Source organism: Vitis vinifera, chromosome 16, assembly GCF_030704535.1.
Source record: "Vitis vinifera cultivar Pinot Noir 40024 chromosome 16, ASM3070453v1".
Classification (NCBI taxonomy): Eukaryota; Viridiplantae; Streptophyta; class Magnoliopsida; order Vitales; family Vitaceae; genus Vitis; species Vitis vinifera.
The window spans coordinates 14,892,590-14,913,585 of record NC_081820.1 but is presented as its reverse complement, the minus strand read 5'-3'; the positions used below and the strand labels follow the sequence as shown (position 1 = coordinate 14,913,585).

At 34.0% G+C, this 20,996-nt stretch overlaps 3 protein-coding genes across 3 annotated transcripts; all 3 read right to left on the bottom strand.

Moving 5' to 3' along the window:
- Positions 1–7,977: 7,977 nt before the first annotated feature.
- LOC132255292 (putative receptor like protein 25) lies at positions 7,978–8,337 on the bottom strand. The gene has a single exon (XM_059743367.1). It carries the CDS (start codon positions 8,335–8,337, stop codon positions 7,978–7,980), a length of 360 nt encoding a protein of 119 aa, XP_059599350.1.
- Positions 8,338–8,390: 53 nt separating this feature from the next.
- Positions 8,391–9,890, bottom strand: LOC104877348 (receptor-like protein EIX1). Its single transcript, XM_010647723.1, has 2 exons — positions 9,409–9,890; positions 8,391–8,916 (listed from the first exon to the last, which is right to left on the bottom strand). The coding sequence occupies exons 1-2, from the start codon at positions 9,888–9,890 to the stop codon at positions 8,391–8,393; spliced, it is 1,008 nt and encodes a 335-aa protein (XP_010646025.1).
- A 1,391-nt stretch (positions 9,891–11,281) lies between these two features.
- On the bottom strand, positions 11,282–12,544 carry LOC100246163 (receptor-like protein EIX2). The gene is made up of 4 exons (XM_019217963.2): positions 12,346–12,544; positions 12,004–12,150; positions 11,656–11,931; positions 11,282–11,553 (listed from the first exon to the last, which is right to left on the bottom strand). Exons 1-4 carry the CDS (start codon positions 12,542–12,544, stop codon positions 11,282–11,284), a joined length of 894 nt encoding a protein of 297 aa, XP_019073508.2.
- Between the last annotated feature and the right edge of the window lie 8,452 nt (positions 12,545–20,996).

The window sequence follows — 20,996 nt, the reverse complement described above, 5'->3', positions numbered from 1 at the left end:
CTGGCAAATAAATAAATGCATAAGAAATTAAGATAATGTGTTAAATAGTAATGTTAAATTTGATGCGGCAATTGAAATTTTGTGGAAAACAACTCAATGCTCCATGATTACAGGCCTCACCCAATTAACCTTGATAAATTATTCCTTTCTTCAAATTTTGGTTTCTTGCATCTTTATTCCTATCTACCTATTTAGTAGGATGGCCCTGCAAGTTCAATGATACTTTTCAACAACTTTTTTTTTTTTTAACAATCTTAGAGTAGATTTGAGACTATAGATGCTTTCCTAGCTCTAGTCATGCCTAACACATCTAAGATAAACCTATTTAATGGGTCTCATTTTAAGAAATGGCAAGAATGCACGTTCTTAGTTGTTCATGTGGTTAACTAGGACATATATTTTGACATTTTAACTAATCAAAACTTGATGAAACCTTTGGTAATTATACTAATTGTGAATAGAGAACAAACAATTTCACTATGCAATATTGAGTACCCTATCAAACGAATTGTTTGATATTTACTTCTCTATGAAAAATAAGAAAGATATATAGAAACAATTAAACAAAAAAATGTCCTACAAATTTTAGAAAATTTCAAATGATTAAGGATTTGGGAATTGGTCATCTCATGTGTAGGCTTTCCCCTTTCCTATTTATCTTGAAACTTATTGAATGAATAGGTAATAGGTGGAAGCTACCTCAACCCAAACAAACTTTCCAATGGCATTCCCAAGGGTAAGCCAAGAACTAGAATAGGCTCCCAATGGTAGGACTGGATAGCCCTAGGAAAGCAAGTGGTCTTGCAAATAAAAAGAAAATTCTTAGTCCCATGGAAAATAGTTTTGATCACATGGTTGAAACAATCTAATGGGAACCAACAAACAAAGAGTCTAAGAGTATCTACACCAAACAACATTGTAAAAATAATACATAAAGAATGAGAGTAAAGTAAAAGCAAAATGAGGGACAACTAACTACCTTGGCTATACAAGCTACAAAGTAAACCTAAATTGCTTCTTGCCTTGGTCTAAGCCTTCTCATTAACTAGATATCAACAAACAACTATTCTTTTCCCATCACTTACTAGAATCAAGAAGGTTAGATATCAGAGTTTAAGGATACTAATTTCAATTCTTATGCAATTTCATTTAATGAAGAAACAAATCTCTCCAAAACTTAGGTACCATAGAGTTTAGAAATGCTACAAACATTAATAGTTGAATGAAATTAAGGTGAAACCTAGATAGATGAATGCCTGAGAAGTAATAAAAATGGGTTATGAGAGTTGACATGGGCAAGCGAAATCCAACCCTGAAGTAGGGTATAAGGAAGATGTTGTCTCCTTTAGGGATGTCATAGACATGCTAATGGGAGAATGGATTGCTCAAGATAATACCTTTTGATATATGTAACTGTCAGATTGTGGTCTAAATTGATCTTGTTATGCTACATAGAAGATGTTGAGGGTGGAGTTTCTTATTTAGCTCGCAGAGGTTGAGTTACCTAGTCAACTTGTGAGGCTTAAAGAGGGCAATACTTCTTTGTTCAGTTGTTGGCATTCCAGATTCCAAGCCTTGAAGACTTAGTCTTTACTGAAGATTAGCTCAAGTTTGTTATGACTTCGTTTGTTTTAAATTTCAAAAACAGGTGTAACAGCCTAAATAAATATGCAGGAAAGATAGGAAGAATTTGTTATTTTTCTTGTATAAATATCTCATCTCAAATGGAATAAAATTTATCAGCTTCTCTCTATCATATCTGCAACTTTTCTTCTTTATACCTGTAGCTTCATACCTGTAATTTCTCCAACAAGTGGTATCAGAGCCATAGTTGGTCTTACAGGACCTGTGTTTTGAGAGAAAACTAAGAACGTTCACTTCATAACCCATTTGAAACCACACTAGAAAATGGCAACTAGCAGCATCTCTTTGTTAGCTCCTCAAATCTTTGCAGGAGAAAACTATCAAATTTGGTCCGTAAAGATGCAAACATACCTAGAAGCATTTGATCTTTGGGAAGTTGTAGCTAAAGATAAACCAATAGCTCCACTTCCGGCGAATCCTACCTTAGAACAAATCAAAGCTCATACTGATGAAAAGACCAAAAAGTTTAAAGCTAAGACTTTAATCCAAAATTCAATTGCTGACTCAATATTTCATATAATTAAGAATTGTAAAACAACCAAAGAAGCCTGGGACAAGCTTAAATTGGAGTATCAAGGAAGTGATAGAACCAAACAAATACAAGTACTGAATTTGAAAAGGGATTTCGAGTCTCTAACCATGCAAGAAGATGAAACTATCACCAAGTATTCTGACAGAATTGCTTTGATTGTTAACAAAATCAGGTCGCTTGGTGAAGAATTTTTTGATGCGAGGATCATGGAGAAGGTTCTTGTGACACTTCCTGAGAGGTTTAAGTCCAAGATTTCATCTCTTGAAGAATCTAGGGACCTTTCACAAATTTCACTTGCTGAACTAATGCATGCACTCCAAGCACAAGAGCAAAGAAGAGCTTTGTGGCTAGAGAACGTCACAGAAGGTGCTGTTCAAATGCAGTCCCTACAATCTAATAAAGACAAAAACTAGTTTATCAAGAAGAAAAGTAAAAGCAGAGAGAAGAACAACAAAGAAGGGCCCCAATAGAAGAAACGTCCAACCTGCTCACATTGCAAGAAGACTACGCATCTGGAGAAATGTTGTTAGTGGAGGCCAGACACAATGTGCGGAAACTGCAAATAGCTTGGGCAGGTTACCAAAGTCTGCAAATTTAAAAATGAAGGTCCTCAATCTCAGCAAGCACAAGTTGCTTATGCAGATTTGCAGGAGGAGAAACTCTTTGTAACATCATGTTTCTCAATTTAAGACTCTTATAATGATTGGCTCATTGATAGTGGATGCACACACCACATGTGTCACAATGCTACAATATTCAAGGACCTTGACAAAACCTACAACTCTACGGTGAAAGTTGGCAATGGTGGATACGTGGATGTTAAGAGAAGGGGCACGATTGCTATCAAAACAAATTCAGGTATCAAGCTCATCTCTGATGTGTTATTTGTACCTGATATTAGTCAAAATCAATTGAGTGTAGGTCAAATGCTTGAAAAGCAATATTCCATGGAATTCAAAGACAACCAGTGCATCATCTTTGATCCCTATGGAGAGAAATTGCTTTGTATGGAGATGAAAAACAAGAGTTTTGCCATCAATTGAGAGAATGTTGTTGAATATGCATATGCTGGAGTTACTCAAAGTGTTTCAGACCTATGGCATAAACGGTTTGGACACTATAACCAAATGAGCTTAGTAGAGCTAAAAAAACTTGAGTTGGTGGAAGACATGCCAAACGTATCTGATGAAGCTCAAATATGTGAGATTTGTCAACAAGGCAAACAAGCAAGGTTGCCATTCAAAAATAATCAATCATGGAAAGCCACCGAAAAGCTTCAACTCAGACACACCGATGTTTGTGGTCCCATGAAAACAACTTCTTTGAGTGGTAACAAATGCTTCATTCTCTTTATAGATGACTATACCAAAATGTGTTGGTATATTTAATCAAACTAAAGAAGGAAGTATTCTATGTTTTCAAACAATTCAAAGCCCTTGTAGAAAATCAAAGCAACTTGAGCATTAAAATCTTAAGGTCCGACAATGGTACGAAATATACCTCCAGTCAATTTGTTGAGTTTTGTAGTACTTCAGGCATCAAACGTCAGCTAACAACTCCATACACTCAACAAAAAAATGGTGTCTCGGAGAGGAAGTTATGTAGAAGCCAAAGATTCTGAAGCATGGAGGAGAACAATGCAAGAATAAATGAAGATAATTTATAAGAATGAAACCTGGCAGGTTATGGAGAGACCTAAAAATCACAAGGTGATCAGAGTGAAATGGGTTTTCAAAATAAAACTCAATCCTGATGGTTCGATATGCAAGCACAAAGCTAGGCTAGTGGTGAAGGGATATGCTCAATAGTATGGTGTTGATTATTAGGAGACTTTTGCTCCTGTGGCAAGGTATGACACTATCAGGTTACTTTTTGTACTTGCTGCTCAAAATTCTTAGCATATTCATCAGTTAGATGTTAAATATGCCTTCTTAAATGGATTTGTTGATGAAGAGATATGTGTATAGCAACCAGATGGGATTGTGGCTCCAGGCAAATAGGACTATTGTACCTTCTAAGGAAGGCATTGTATGGCTTGAAACAGGCTCCCCAGGGCTTGGTATGAAACCATGGGCAAACATATGACTAAACTTGGTTTTGTTAGAAGTCAGAGTGAAGTAACCTTATATGTAAAAACTGATTATGTCCAGCTTTTAATAGTCTCTCTTTATGTAGACGACATGCTTGTTATAGGAAATTAACCCGGGTTAATTCAAAGTTTCAAGGATGAGATGAACAAAGTCTTTGAAATGACTGATCTTGGAGTTATGAAGTACTTTTTGGGAATGGAAGTGATGCAATCATGTTCAGGAATTTTCATATGCCAACAGAGGTGTGCTATGGATGTGCTGAAAAAATTTAAAGTGCAAGATTGCAAGCCTGTGTCTACTCCTATGACAACCAACGAGAAGTTAAGCAAGGATGACGGCTCCGAGAAAATAGATGAAGGCTTATATAGAAGCTTAATTAGTAGCATTTTATACCTAACAGCTAGCAAACCTAACATACTATTTGTTGTTAGTGTGCTTTCCAAGTTCATGCACTCACCAAGTGAGAAACATTTTTCGGCAGCTAAAAGAGTATTAAAGTACATCAAGGTAACTATTGCTCTTGGAGTTCAATTTTCAAAATCTGCAGAAGGTGATTTAAAGTTGTTAAGCTACTCCAACAGCGATTGGGGTGGTTGTGTTGATTATTCAAGAAGTATTTCAAGGTACTTATTCTCCCTAGGCTCAGGTTTTTTCACTTGGAGCTTAAAGAAACCAAAAACCACAACCCAATCCATAGTAGAGGCAGAATACGTTGTTGTTGCATCCGCTGTAAATCAAGCTTTATAGTTAAGAAAAATACTGAAAGACTTGGGGCAAGAGTAAGTTGAAGCAACCAACATTATGTGTCACAACATTTCTGCAGTATCAATTTCGAAAAATCCTATGTTTCATGGTCGAACAAAGCATATTAAGATCAAGTATCATTTTATTAGAGAAGTTCAACAATCCAATGAAGTGTTACTTGTTCATTGTTCCTCTGAAAATCAACTCGTAGATATATTCACAAAGCCTTTACCAATGGTAAGGTTTGAAGCTCTTAAGAAGAAGATAGGTGTTTGTCATCTGAATGCCAAGGAGGAGTGTTCAGTTGTTGGCATTCCAGATTCCAAGCCTTGAAGACTTAGTCTTTGCTGAAGATTAGCTCAAGTTTATTATGACTTCGTTTGTTTTAAATTTCAAAAACAGGTGTAACAACCAAAATAAATATGCAGAAAATATAGGAAGAATTTTTTATTTTTCTTGTATAAATATCTCATCTCAACTGGAATAAAATTTATCAGCTTCTCTCTTTCATATCTGCAGCTTTTCTTCATTATACCTCCAGCTTCATACCTGTAATTTCTCCAACATTCTTGGAGAATTTTTTTATTTTTTTTATTTTTTTTATTTTTTGAAATAATAATTTTGTCCTTTTAGTTATTGCATTTAACCCTTTTATAATTTAAGTTTTTGTAAATAAGTGAAAAAAAAAATACTGTGTGTAGTTGCAATTGAGAGGAGAAAGAGAGCCTTCATCATTGTAACTTTTCTATCTTTATTTAATTAGTGAATTCTTGAGTGTTGGTGTGCCCCATAATAGTAGGGATGACATTGATTGTCGGACCACATTAAAAATATCTTTCTTTTTTCTTATTTTTGTTGTGTATGTGTGTAGTTGTGTTAGCAAATAGTATAAGAGCACCTAGGTTCACAAATCCAAACTTAACGTGTTTGACCAATCGCCATTTCTGTGGAAGTAATGGGATTAGAGAAGGATTCACACAAAATAGAGAAGTTTGATAGTATGAATTTTAGTTTCTGGAAGATGTAAATGGAGGATTATCTATGTAAAAAAGGTTTATATCTATTTTTACGAGGGAAACCAAAGTTGATGGATGAAAAGGAATAGGATTTGCTCAATTGCAAAGCCATTAGTGTGATTAGATTAACCTTGTAGAAATCGATTGCTTTCAATGTAAAAATCAAAAACACAATAGACCGCCCTAGCCAGTATGTACTAATAGCCTTCTACAACAAATAAGGTACACTTGGATAAGAAGCTATTTAATTTGAAGATGTCTGAGAATAGGATTTCAAGCAACACCTTAATAAATTTAATGAGACCATAGGTGAATTAAATTCAATTGACATTAAATTTGATGATGAAATTCAATCCTCATTAATCCTTATTACTTGAGAGTTGGAAGGGAGTTTTTACCTCAATCACTAGTTCATCTAGGAAATCCAAATTGGTGCTTTTGAAGATAGTGGACATGATCATAATTGTGGTGATCATGAAGCATGAAAAATGTATTTCCAACTCAAAATCAATATTAAACATGGAGAGCGGAGGTAGAAATAAGAAAAAATGTAATGGATAGGACATATCTAAATTGAGAAATGGCATGTGAAAATCAAGAAATCCTAGGAATGTCTAGCATGACAAGAGTAAGAAAGAAAGTGAATATTAGAATTGTTGAAGGTTGAGACACTATTAGAATAAGAGTAAGGCTGCCAACAAGGATAATGTCAACAAGATTGACACTATTTACAATGCCTATCTATTTTTTATTATTGTTTTTGAAAACTTATTCTTGGATCACTCTTTTTTCTATTTAACAAAAGAAAATTTGCTTTTAGGTTTTTTTTTTTTTTTTTTTTTGTTACTTGAGATTGAAAAAAGATGTTAAATTAAGTGGAGCGGCTTAGTCGAGTGGGGAATGCATGGAATTTACTTCTATGGACATAATGAACCAACATTAGGTTTCTGTCTTTTTGAGAAAATTGAGGGCAACCAAAAAAAAAAAAAGAACGAAAAAAAGAAAAAAGAAAAGTAAACAAAGGAAAAAAAAGAAGGCTACTGCATTTATCTTGTTTGCGGTTTTTGTTATTCTTATTTGATGAGAAAATTGTGGGAACTAAAAGACCACTTTGAGTCTATTTGTTATGTTATTTTGATATTGAATTTTATTCTATTTCTTTCACCTTTGATTGGTTGTTGAAAAAATTAAGGAAAAGGAAGAGATGAAGATAGGCTTATGACTATATATATTTATTCATTTTTATGTATGCTTGTTTTTAATTATCTTGTCTTGATTTATGGTACCATTCACATTAATTTTTGTGCAACATGCAAATCAAGTTCTCCTTATGAGAGGCTGCTGGCTAACTTTGTCAATTTTTTGAGCAGAGGCTGTTGCTGATGCAAACAGAGCAATTTCTAAAGCATTATTAAAATGCATGTTTACATTTTTATTTTTTATTTCCCTTGTAGACATGGATTAACTCAATGGAAAATATTATATTTCTCATAATCGTTTTTAGGAATAAAATTCTCTATGGGAATTTAAATATGAAAAAATGCCTTGTATGCTTATATATATTGAAGAAACCATGAAAAAGTGCCTTGCGTTTCATAATCAAATTTCCAACACATAATCATCTCAGTGGTAAAACTTTGGATTGGCCCTAAGGGTTGATCAGGACTTTCCTTGAAGTCACTGTGAAGAACACACTTTCCCAGCACTCTTTTGTCCCATCAGACTAGCTTTTCTCGGCAACCAAAAGGAGCACACATGAAAAATCAATGAATGGTTAGCCGTGTGTGATGAGTCTACATCCAAAGAGACCCTTAAATTTGCATTTATGAAACACAAATAACAGGAAATCGGCATCCCTCCATGCCTTTCTGATTGCCAATGGACCCAAAATAGCCCAAAAACCAACTACAAACCCCAGTGGCATGCTCATATAGAACCACTTCATTTCGATTCAATCATCATCGTCCTCTTCATCAGCAGGCCCTGGTATTGGAACCTCTGGGAGATCATCTCCAATACAAGTTTCTCTGAGAGGCGGCCCACAGAGCTCAAGATTACCAATAAAACAGCTCGCATTAAAGCCTTGGATTTGAGTGCCTGATGGAATTCTGCCTGAGAAGTTATTGTACGACACATTTAAATGGCTCAAGAATGATATACCTGCAAGGCTTTGTGGAATAACACCCGAAAGTTTGTTCCTGGAGAGATCAAGAGACTCCAAGGATGTCATGGCGCCGATCTCCATAGGAAGTTGTCCTTCAAGATGATTTACAGACAGGTTCAAGAACATCAAACCTTGAAGACGGGTCATTTCTTCTGGTATCTCACTCGATAAGTTGTTGCATGAGAGGTCTATTAATCCAGTTAGAAGGGGAAGAGAACCACCGTACTCATACTCTGGATATGTCTAGATCCATCTGATCCTTTTGCGTTTGCAGATGCAGGAAATAAAGGCCCCAACTGCCAATATCCCATTTTCAAAATTTCTAGTTGGAATGGAGGATTCCAGTCAGAACCTACTTGCAATGTAAACGAGTTTGAAGAAGCATGTAAATATTTCAACCTTGTCAAATTAGCGAAGTACTTTCCAGACACTATACCCTTCTGAGAATTCCCGGACATATCTAAGTAACTCAAGGATGACAAGCCTCTTACAGATACAGATGTTGGTCCAGAAGATGAACTATTCCCATCAGAAAGAACTGATAAGCATTTCAAAAAATGACCTGAAACTTCATCTGCACCAAGGTCTAGAAACTCTAAACCTTTGACAAGTTTATTAGATGACAAATCTAGCCTTTGTAGATTGCAATGTTCTCCCAATGATCTTGGGCTTTCCCCTTCAAGGGCATTGTTTGACAGGTCTTCAGCTACAAGTGAAGTAAGGTTTCTGATGGAAACCAGAAGGATTCCATTAAAATTGTTTTATAAAAAGTCGATACTTTCAAGGCTAGTTAGGTGCCTCAAGCAATCAGGTATAGTAGAAGTAAGCTGTTATTGAAAAGATGAAGGGATCTTAGAGCAGTTAAGTTGCAAAGAGTGGTAGGAATTGGTCCATGGAAGTTATTGGAACTTAGATCAAGTGAAGCAGTGATCCAAGGTTAGAAAACCAGTCAAATGTTGGAGAAACAAATTGATTCTCTGAGAGGTCAAGGACAGTGCAGGAGAGACGAAAAATTCACAACTGGAAGAGGATTGATGCTATCGAGCCCACAGTCAGACAAGATTAGAACTGACAAAGAATGGAGCGTATTCATTGCTTGTAGCCAATTAGACGCTTTGTTTAGGTCCACCCAGCTCATGTCAAGAACTTCAAGGACGGAAAGAGGAGATCCAGTCAAGGTTCTCGGTATCCAGAGAAATGCCTCCAATATCAAGATACTGTAAGCTCGACTGTTTTCCAAGTTGACGAGGAACATCACCAGTCAAACCTGCATTGGAGAGATTAAGATACCTTAAACCTGTCAGGGAACCAAGGAATTCTGGAATCTGAAGTCCTTCAAAGCTGTTCCAACTGAGGTCCAGGTACTGAAGATGGTTCAGGTCCAACAAAGAAGTACTTATATCCCCACCCAAGAAAGCTCCTTCCATGGGCTCACGACTGAGGTTGATCTTGACAACATGCCTAGTTATGTTGTCACAGCCAATGCCTTTCCATGAACAGCAGGCTTCACGGGTCCATGAAGAGAGGTAGTTTCCCTGATCCACAAGGCCTTGTTTGATTCTCTGGAGTGCTCTTCTTTCTCTTGCACTGCAGATGACATCTGAAGTTCCATCACTCAAACTAAACTGGATGTTTATAGTTGCTAAGGACAGAAACCAAAGCCACAGAACCACCACATCTCCAATACTTTTCCTCTCCATAGAACTATTTCTGCAACAGATGAATCGGCAAGGAAATTTTCCAATGGTGCGTTGTAGGAAGCAAGGGCTTAGGCTATATACTTATAGTGATACCAGGAATAAAGAAATCTGCCATAAGCCTGACCTTAATGTGTATTTCATGGATCAAAACTTTCATATTCTGAATTAACTGATTTATTTTTCTTTCTGTCAATGTGCCTTTATCAATTGTTACTCATAGCCGGTCTCAAAGAAACTTTCAGTCTTTGCCATTGTTAATCCTTTGATCTGGCATTATGATTAATTTCCTTCTTTGACAAGCAATCATTACAAACGTTTGAACTAAGGCATAATTAAAAGTTTGAAGGATTCTAAATCCTATTCGAGAGCAGCTACCACAAACCATGGTAATCAACTTTGTGGAAACTGAATGGAGTGAACTGCAGTGAGGTTACAAAGTACTTGGGCAGCAAGTTCATGAAAAAAGACAAGTCCAAGTTGAAGCCACAAATAGATAATAAATGGTAAATCAAAGATAGAGAATGGAGTCAAGATGATAAGATTGAATATGCGAGCAGGTTGAAATAAATATGAATATTGATAAAGGAAACTCCAACTCAGCCAGCATACAATCCATGCCAAAGTAGAATCTCTACATGAGAAGTAGATAATGCAATCTGCCAATGTGCAAAGAAAGTAGGTATTGTTTTTATTTTATTTTTTCAACGTTGTAACAATATATGTAAGAAAAGAAAACAATCAGCAAATTCAACCTTTCAAAAATAGTTTATGTTCTTCAATTATCATTGTGGAAGTTGCTTGAAAATGCTGAACTCAGATACTTCAACCGTGGATCTTGGATTTTTCCTTGTTTGTAAAAAAGAAAACTCCATTAAATATAAGAACAACAACAATTACAATAGAAAGGAATCTATTGAAAAAGGAGCTGAGCTACACCCATTTTTGGCTGCCAAAAAAATTGAGTAAAGGTTAGGAAAGAAAATAAAATTTTTAAATCAAGGAACCACTTGGGATGGGTGTCATCTAGGAAGAAAGAAACAAGGAAAGTAGGACTTTTTAAGGGGCTTTTTGCGATTACTCAAAATTTTATTTCACAGATTTACATTCATGGCATGAGATCTGTTTGCAATGCATAACATTTCTCTTAATCAGATGTGTTAAGACTGACATTTCTATCCAGATATTTATTTTTTCACATCTATGAGTAATGAAAACTCCATGTTAGATTTATCTCAGCAACCAAAATGAAAAGTCACAACGGGAAAATTAGGATATGAGTGGAAGAAAACTACCAAATACTATTTATAATACCACGGAAACAAGGTCTTAAAACTATCTGTATTTACAACCATCCCAATAATTTGGATTTCATATCATCTAACAATTGAAAATCAAGTATGGCCCCACACCTTGTTGAATACTAATGGACCCAAAACAGGCCAAAAACCCACCACAGACCCCAATGGCATGCTCAGATAGAACCACTTCATTTCGATCCATTCATCATCTTCATTAACATTGCCCGATATTTGGCTTTGTTGTGCATAATCTCCAGCACAAGCATCTGTAAGAGGAGCCCCACAGAGCCCATCATTGCCAATGAAATTGCTAGGATTAAAGCTTCTGATTTGTGCATAACTCGTGAGTATAGATATGTTGAAAACTGATAAATTCAAACTACGGATAATTAAAAAACATGGATGGAAGAAACTCATAAAAGTGCTATTGATCACACATGGAAAAGAAGGTTGCCAAATTTATTTACAATTATTAACACCATCCAAGAACCGAAAATAAGCATATCTCCAAGCTCTGTTGAATGCTAATGGAGCCAAAATGGCCCAAAAGCCAACCACGAAACCCCATGGCATACCCAAATAGAACCGTTTCATATCAATCCATCCATTGTCCTCTTCATCATCATCGTCTGGAACTGGACCCTTTGGCTTACCATCTTCACCACAACCATCAGTCAATGGAGCTCCACAAAGCTTCGGGTTGCCAATAAAACTGAGAGGACTAAAGCCTTGGATCTGGGTGCCTGATGGAATTTTGCCAGAGAAGTTGTTGTATGACAAATTTAAATGGCTCAAAAATGATATTTTTGCCATACCTTGAGGAATAACACCAGAAAGTCTATTCATGGAGAGATCAAGAGATTCCAGTGATGTCAAGGCTCCAATCTTCACAGGAATCTTCCCTTGGAGATGGTTATTAGACAGGTTCAAGAATATCAATCCATGGAGACCTGTGAGTTCTTCTGAGATCTCATCAGAGAACTTATTGCTTTAGAGGTCTATGCCAACTAGGAGGCCAAGAGTGTTGCCGTACTCGTACTCTACTCCTTTCATAACCAGCGTTGCTGTGTCGGTTGATTCCGAATCAAAATGACGTGCATTATGAAAAGGAAAGGGGGAACTTGAATTTGATTGTTTGATCATGCTGCTGAAATTACCAAAGCATCTGGGAATGGTTCCAGAGAGATTGTTGTTTCCCAAGTCCAGGATTTGAAGGGAATCAAGGTGGCAGAGTTCAAGAGGAATACTTCCTTTGAACTTATTCGAATGAAGGACAAGAACCATTAGACCCGGTGTATATCTAATCTCACCATCCCCTGGTAATGTTTCAATGAACTTTCCATCGAAGTTCCCCATCCATGCATGGTCCCAGTGAATTCATTCTCACCAAGGTCTACAACCACTAGACTAGAGCAATTTTTCAATGGAAGTGGAAAATTTCCGGAGAGATGGTTGTTGCGCAAGTGCAATGAACCGAGCCAAATTAGAGAACCCATGGAGCTAGGTATATGTCCCGTCAGATTATTATTTCCCAATTTTAACCTCGTTAATTCTCTCCAATACATCCAACAATTGGGAAGTTCTCCTGACAGAAGATTTCCTGAGATGTCTAGAGACTCCAATAAATTTACTTCTTTATCAGTTCTCCGACACAACATGGGTGAAAGAGATCCACAGAATAAATTATTGGAGAGGTCTAGTTTTGCTACATCAGAAGAGATTCGGGGCAGTGGACCAGTGAAATTGTTTGAGCCCAGATAGATATGGAATGAATGTAAACTTGGAATATTTCCAATGATTTGGTTGTGAGATAGATCTACAATAAGATAGGATTGTGTCCAAAACCAAGCTGGGATGACACTGGAGATTCCTGCATAGGACATGTTTAGATCTCGCAAATACTTCTGTGTTTGAAGCCATGCAGGAAATTGAGGCCCTAGAAAGCAAGAACCCAATTCTAATCTTGTGAGTTGAAAGGGAGGAGTCCAGTTGGAGCTGACTTGCAAAGTTAACAGGTTTAAAGATGCATCCAATTCTTCTAAACTTGTTAGATTGGCAAGGTGCTTTTCAGACATAATACCGTTGAAGAAGTTTTCCCTAATGTTTAGATAACTTAGGGATGAAAGTCCTCCTAACGAGATAGGAATCTGACCAGAAAACAAGTTTCCATCAATAGAAAGGTACGATAAACTTTTTAATTGGCCAAGTTCACTGGGCAAATGACCTGAAAGCCGATTTTTTCCCAAGTCTAAATGTTCTAAACATTTACATTCTCCAAGAGTTTCTGGAAAAGAACCTAAAAGTTCATTTCCTCTCAACCTTAAACGCTCTAGACCTTTTCCAGGCCTATCATATGACAAACTCGAAAGTTGGCCAGTACAAAGATTTCCTAGAAATCTCAGTATGTCTCCTTCTAGAGAATTGTATGATAGGTCAAGATATGTGATAGAAGTGAGATTTTCAATATCATTTGGTAGCATACTATGAAAATTGTTAGATTCAATATAGAGGGATGCAAGATTGAGGTGTTCAAGGTTGGTTATATGATATAACCAATTGGGAATAGGAGAAGCAAAATTGTTATAGAAAAGATCTAGGAATCTAAGAGAAGTCATGTTACGAAGACCTGATGGAATTGGACCAGGAATATTACTGCCTGCTAAATTAAGAGTAACAAGAGAGTTAAGATTAACAAACCAATCCAATGATGAAGAAATAAAATAATTATATGAAAGGTCAAGGATGGCTAGAGATGAAAAATTGACATGCGGGAGAGGGTCAATACTATGAAGCTCACAAAAAGGCAAGCGCAAGTCATATAAAGAATGGAACTTATTCGTTACCTGTAGCCAATTTGATGCCTTTCTTAGGTTCACATTTGACATGTAAAGGAACTCTAGGAAGGTAGGACCAGAAATCCATTCAAGATCCTCAGCATTCAAAGAATTTCTTGGGTCGTAATAAGAATTCCCAATGTCAAGATAATGCAGCTTGGATAAATTTCCAAGTTGATGAGGAATAACACCACCAAAACCTGCTGTAAAGAGGTTAAGATATCTTAAATTGGAGAGGGAACCAAAGAATTTTGGAATGTTAAGGATCCCAAAGTCATTACAGCTTAGGTCCAAGTATCGAAGATGCTTCAAGTCCAACAAAGAACTACTTATCTCACCACCCAGAGAACCGTGATCTTGACAAAGATCCCATCGGAGGTTGAGCTTGAGAACAATTCCTGTTGTGTTATGACAATGAACTCCTTCCCAATTACAGCACTCTTCACTGGCCTAAGAAGAGAGTCTGTTTGAAGGATCATGAATGCCTCTTTTGAAGCTCAAAAGGGCTTCCCTTTCTTCTTCTCTACAAAGAGCCTTTGGACTATGCCCAACACAACAACCAAACTTTGTGGCTATAGTGAAAAGAAAATAGAGCAAAAGAACGACCAAACCTCTCATGTACAACTCCATTAGGCTAGATGATTTTAGAGCACACAATGTGAAGGGTTTCAAGCATTATCCAATATTTATAGTCATTAGAGGCATGACCCCCAAGACTATAGTGTTGCCTTATTCTAAAAATTTCTGATGTTGATAGGTCAATTATTGTGTTAAAAAAGGATAGTTGTGGAGTGTGGACTAGTTGTGCATATGGATAAGTTTCGTGGAAGAGAAAATACATGACATGACATAGTTACACTTGCTATGATGTAAATTTAGAAAAGTATTTCCATTTTCTGCAATTTTAAGTAAAACCTAATACTATATTAAAGATGACATAATTATATATTTTATTAAATATATAATATCGATCCTGTCTCCAATAACTTGCCTGTTGGAGTCCATGCTGGCTTTGATATTTTTACAAACTAAATAATTTTTATTTAAAGGGAATCTTGTTACTATTTTTATTTTTATCATTTTTCATGTTATTCAAATATATGCAAATCATTTTCTCTTATATTTTTCTCTTTTATTTAATTAGCATGTTTTAGGAACCAAACATCGTATTAAAATTTTAGAATAAGTTCATTACATAAATAATTAAAAAAACATTTCATACAAATGATGGTTAATAATATATAGATATATATAATTAAATATCAATAGTAAAAAATTAATAAGAAACAAAGAAGATTAAAAATACTTATATTTCTTTTGTGACATTTGCTAGAACGAATTCTAATAAATGCTTTTGGAATTTGATCGAGAGACCAAGATTTTAAACTTTGAGCGGGTGTATAAATAGATATATATATATATATATAAGAAATCTACATTTGAATTCTAACCGTGACATTAAATAAAAAAGTACAAGACATTAGTTTTTAGAAAATATAGGATGGGGATGGTAGCGTGGCGAGTTCAAGATGGATCATCCCCATCCTAATCCTATCTTGTTTATTTATATCTATTTCAACCCATCCCCACCAAAAAAAATAAATTAAAGAGGGTAGTAAATGAGAAAGTATAAGATGTTAGTTTTTAGAAACCATTGGATAGGCGTATACCCCAAAATTTGTCCCAATTTTATTTTTACATTAATTTTGAGTCCAATTTTATTCTTAGATTTTAAATCTCAATTACATGTGATTTTTTTTTACCCACTCACCATTTAATTTTTAGTTTTTTTAATCTTGTATATTGTTTTATTATTATTATTATTATTTATTGTATTTTATTATTTTATTATTTTTTATTTTTCTCTTTCCTCTCTCCTCCACCTACTCTCACCTACTCCCGTACCTCCCCCATTCCCAACACCACCGACCCCATCTCATTGTCCTTCATTTTTTTTTCCTTTTTTATTTGATTTCTCCTTCTTCTTTCCCATTCTTCTCCATCTTTTTCTCTCCCCCAACACCGCACTTGCCGGCCACACACCCACTCTCTCCCCTCTTCCCTCTTCTCTCTCTTCTCTCTCTACTCATTTCTCTTTTTTCCTTCTAGTTATTTTTTCTTCCCATCTTTTTCTGGTAGCTGACTCCCCATCATCTGCTCTCTTCCTTTTTTTTTTCTTTTTTTCTTCCCTCTCCGGACTCCCACACATGGTCGACCCCCATTTTATCTTCCATTTTTTTTTCTTCTCTCTACGACCCTTCCCAAACACTGCCCTGACACCCATTTTCGGTGTCTCTTTCATCCCTTCTTTTTTCCCATTTTCTTCCTCCCATTTTCCCATTAACTTCATTTTCTTTTTTTATTTTATTTTCGTTTTTCAAAAAGCCATCAACCTTCATTGTCGCTAGCAAAGCCACCAGCCAGTCGCCACCAGTGAGCCACTACCAACCGACGACCCCTTCCTCTTTTCTCTCATTCCCTCATTTCTTCACTTCGCATCACAACCATTTTCCATTATTATTATTATTATTATTATCATTATCATTATTCATTTTTTTATTTAATTTTAATAGTAATTGTTGTTGGTGAGATTTGAATTATTGAATTAATATGAAATTGGAGTTTTGTTAAGTAATATGGAATTTGAGTTAATTTGTTATCAGAGAATTAATATGAAATTTGGGTTAATTTATTGTTGGTGAATTAATTTGAAATTTGTTAATTTGGGCTAGATTAGTAGATAATTTATATGGTTGTACTCGTTTGAATTATTTCATTTGGACATGATATAATATTGTGGTATATTTTGGATGTACGTTTGCATATTAAATTGGGTTTGGATTATGGGATATTAAATTTAGGCATAATGGGATTTATTTTAATTTATCATGTTTTGAGTTTGATTAATTGGGCTTATATTTTGGCTATTAATTTGAAAATTTTATATTAGGGTCTATGACATGTGAGATATTTTTGTTGGATTCTACTTGTTAATTTGGACCCATTTTTAATTAGTGAAATTTATTGGACTAATTTAAAATTTGAATTTGAGTTATTTTTGTTTTTGCATGAGCCCATTTTGCAATTCTGTTGGTTGAATATGAATTTATGACACGTGGAGTATGGAATTTCGTGGAAGAAAGTGAGATTCGAAAAGTTATAGGAAGACATTGAACTTGTTGTCAACTTATTTGGGTACATATTTGATTTTTCACTTATATTTGGTTTTATTTCTATTAGTTTTTGTAAATATTTATTTATGTGTGTTTACTTGTTATGTACAGAATTGAATATCGAACAAATAAAATTTTTTGTTTAAATAAGAGGAATAATTCAATAAATGTTTTTTTAATAAAATAATAATTTTAAAATATTCTTCTTAATAAAAGAAAGTTTTTTTATCAATGAAAATTTAAAAAAAATGCTTTTAGAAAAAAAAAATGTTTTTAATAGAATTTGAAAATTTGTTTTTAATAATAATTGTCCAAAAATTTCTGTGTTTAATAATAACTATCAAAATTTTTTTTTGTAAATAAAGTTTTCCCAAAAATTAATTTTTAATTAAAAATTCTTTTGCTAATAAAGTTATATTTTTTTTAATAAATTGTATATGCCACTTTTATTGAATGACAACAAATTGAAATACTTTTGTAAACAAAATAGTAAAAATTCGTTCAATTTTTGTAAAATAAAGTAAAAGCAATTTTTGTGCCCAAATTGAAATTTTGTAATAAATTCTTTGATACAATAAGTGTAAATAACTTTTTTTTTAAAAAAAAAAATTGAATACCAATGAAATTTGAGAAAATAAATTGAAACCTTTTTTTTTTTTGTAAACAAATAATTTGAAATTGTTTTTAATAAACTCCTTTGAAATTTCTTGAAAAAAAAAAGTATATTTCTTTTTAATCAATTCAATAAATCAATTTGCATAATCCTCTTATCATTTATTTTTTGTATACTTGTAATTAGATTTCATTATTATTTTTGTGTATATTGATTTTCACCATGATTTGTACATTAATTATTTTTCTTGGCATCCATAATTAATTAATTAATTGTTACAATTCCCTTAATTCGTTTAGTAGAGGCCGTATGTATACGGGTTTAGAGGAGTGTTACGATCTTTACTGTATCTTCCTAATAAGTAACCTGACCTCGAACCCAGGTTTGGTTTTTCACATGTCATATTTTCCAAATAAGGACTCACACTTAGGATTTCCTTTCTTATTTTATTTTCCCTTTAAAAATAAAACAAAAATAAGTGGCAACTCCAAATCTTTTTCTAAAAAAAATAAATATTTTTCAAATAAAAAAGTGAGTTCACCATCTAGTGGGAGCGCATGCACAGAAATGCGGGGTCCACAATAGAGATGCTAAAGGAGCGAATTCTAGATCGATCACTCCCATCCCAACCTTGTCCCGTTTATTTATATTATATTCATCCTCACTCAAAAATAAATAAATAAATAGGGATAGGTAGGGTATAGGAAATTCCCATACCTACCCCATCTCATCCTGTTTATTTTTATTTTTAAATTTTTAAATATAATTTATAAATAAAGAAATCTTATAAATATCTATAATTTTTTTTTAAAGTAATATTTTATGTATGTTAAAAAAATTTGAAAAATTAAAAAAAAGATCAACTAAAATAATTTTTTATTTAGAATTATACATAATCGGGGTGGGCGAAGTGGGATAAAGTTGTACCCAAACTCGCCCTAAACCCATCTAGGTTTTCAAAAACTTCACAAACCTGTCCTGAACCCATTTGTCTTTATACCAATCTCTTCCTATTTGGGGTGAGGCGGGTAGGTATTCGGAAAAACTATCTCATTGTCATCCCTACTATTGGATCATGATGAAATTATCATTCATCTTATATTAAAAAGTAAAATTCACTTTATAAAAGTAGAGATACATGTAGCAGGCACCATGTATAAATCTAATGTATATACATACATTAATGTTATCCCTATAACAGTATCATGACCTCTGCTTTCTCCATGTGAAAAATTTTAAAATATCAAGGATTATTTCTGGTATTAGAAGGATGACTCTTTCCTGCCATGGTTGACTTGCAAGTAATGAGAGGGACCGTGACAAAATTTTCCATGAAAAGAAGAAAAGAAAACCATATGATCTTGTCCTTCTTGTGATTTGCTCTACCATATTTCCCAACTAGTAAAAAACAATGTCATGAGAATATGGTCCGTTTGCAATTAGGCTTGGCCATGCTTGACTAGCAAAGCGGCAAATGACAAAATCTTCTGGGTTTTGCAGTTTGCTGAGTTTATTTAAAAGAAAAATGCAATTTTACAAATGAAAATGTAATTTATAAGAGGATACATAAATTTGTCTCTCCTCACTCAATATGCCCTAGACACAAAGTAGTTTTAGGATCATCATTTTTTTCTCACTAAAAAAGAAGCTATTGGCAAACAATGATAAGTATAACCATTAGCAGCAAAAAGAAGATTGCTGCAACCTTTAATCACAGTTACCTAAAAGTCCATTAAAACTTGCTTGTATTTTATACATGTATTTTCATCTTCATGTCCATTAAAAGGACATCTATTCCTCTATTTCCATACATAATATAATCCAAATTATATGTTTTAATTATTTGGGTCAACTTTCCACATGGTTAGGAACAAATAACGAAAAAAAAGAAGTCATCTATTGACTCTTCTCGCTACCCAACAGCAGAAGCAGACAATTGGCCCGTAGGCAGTCGGGCATGAGCTTAACCCATAGGCTATGAAAACGAGATGGCTTTAAAAAACTGCATGCAGAAATTGAAAGAAATGACATAATTATATATTTTATTAAAAATATAATACCGATCCTGTCTCCAATAACTTGTCTGTTGGAGTCCATGATGCTGGCTTTGATATTTTTACAAACTAAATAATTTTTATTTAAAGGGAATCTTATTACTATTTTTATTTTTATCATTTTTCATGTTATTCAAGTATATGCAAATCATTTTCTCTTATATTTTTCTCTTTTATTTAATTAGCTTGTTTTAGGAACTGAACATCGTATTAAAATTTTAGAATAAGTTCATTACATAAATAATTAAAAAAACATTTCATACAAATGATGGCTAATAATATATAGATATATATAATTAAATATCAACAGTAAAATATTAATAAGAAACAAAGAAGATTAAAAATACTTATATTTATTTTGTGAAATTTGTTAGAATGAAATCTAACAAATGCTTTTGGAATTTGATCGAGAGACCAAATAATCTTATATATAAATATACTTATATATATCTATTTCAGCTCATCCCCACCAAAAATAAAAATAAAAATTAAAGAGGGCAATAAATGAGAAAGTATAAGATATTAGTTTTTAGAAATCATTGGATAGGTGTAGACCCCAAAATTTGTCCCAATTTTATTTTTACATTAATTTTGAGTCCAATTTTATCATTAGATTTTAAATCTCAATTACATGTAATATTTTTTACTCACTCACCGTTTAATTCTTAGTTTTTTTTAATCTTGTATATTGTTTTATTATTATTATTATTATTATTATTATGTTTTATTGCATTTTATTTTTTTATTATTTATTATTTATTTTTCTCTCTCCTCTCTCCTCCACCCATCCCCATACCTCCCCCATTCCCAACACCACCGTCCCCATATCATTATCCCCCATTTTTTTTCTTTTTTTTATTTGATTTCTTCTTTTTCTTCCCCATTCTTCTTCATCTTTTTCTTTCCCCCAACACCACACCCCACCGGCCACACGCCCACTCTCTCCCCTCTTCCCTCTCCTTTCTTCTCATTTCTCTTTTTTTCTTTTAGCTTTTTTTTCTTCCCATTTTTTTTTTTGGTGATCGGCTCCCCATCTACTCTCTTCCTTTTTTTTCTTTTTTTCTTCGCCCTCTGAACTCCCACACACGACCGACCCCCATTTTGCTCTTCCATTTTTTTTTCTTCTCTCTACAA

Excerpts from the sequence above, each read along its gene's own strand:
- LOC100246163 (XM_019217963.2), bottom strand. The coding sequence starts at position 12,544 with ATGGGGAACTTCGATGGAAAGTTCATTGAAACATTACCAGGGGATGGT. Across the intron at positions 11,932-12,003 it reads TTCTGGTGTTATTCCTCAAG|GCACCCAGATCCAAGGCTTT; the intron begins GTATGGCAAAAA and ends AAATTCCATCAG. Across the intron at positions 11,554-11,655 it reads CTTGGATGGTGTTAATAATT|TTTTCAACATATCTATACTC; the intron begins GTAAATAAATTT and ends TGAATTTATCAG.
- LOC132255292 (XM_059743367.1), bottom strand. The coding sequence starts at position 8,337 with ATGACCCGTCTTCAAGGTTTGATGTTCTTGAACCTGTCTGTAAATCAT.
- LOC104877348 (XM_010647723.1), bottom strand. The coding sequence starts at position 9,890 with ATGGAGAGGAAAAGTATTGGAGATGTGGTGGTTCTGTGGCTTTGGTTT. Across the intron at positions 8,917-9,408 it reads GGAAAACAGTCGAGCTTACA|AAACCTTACTTCACTTGTAG; the intron begins GTATCTTGATAT and ends GGTTTCCATCAG.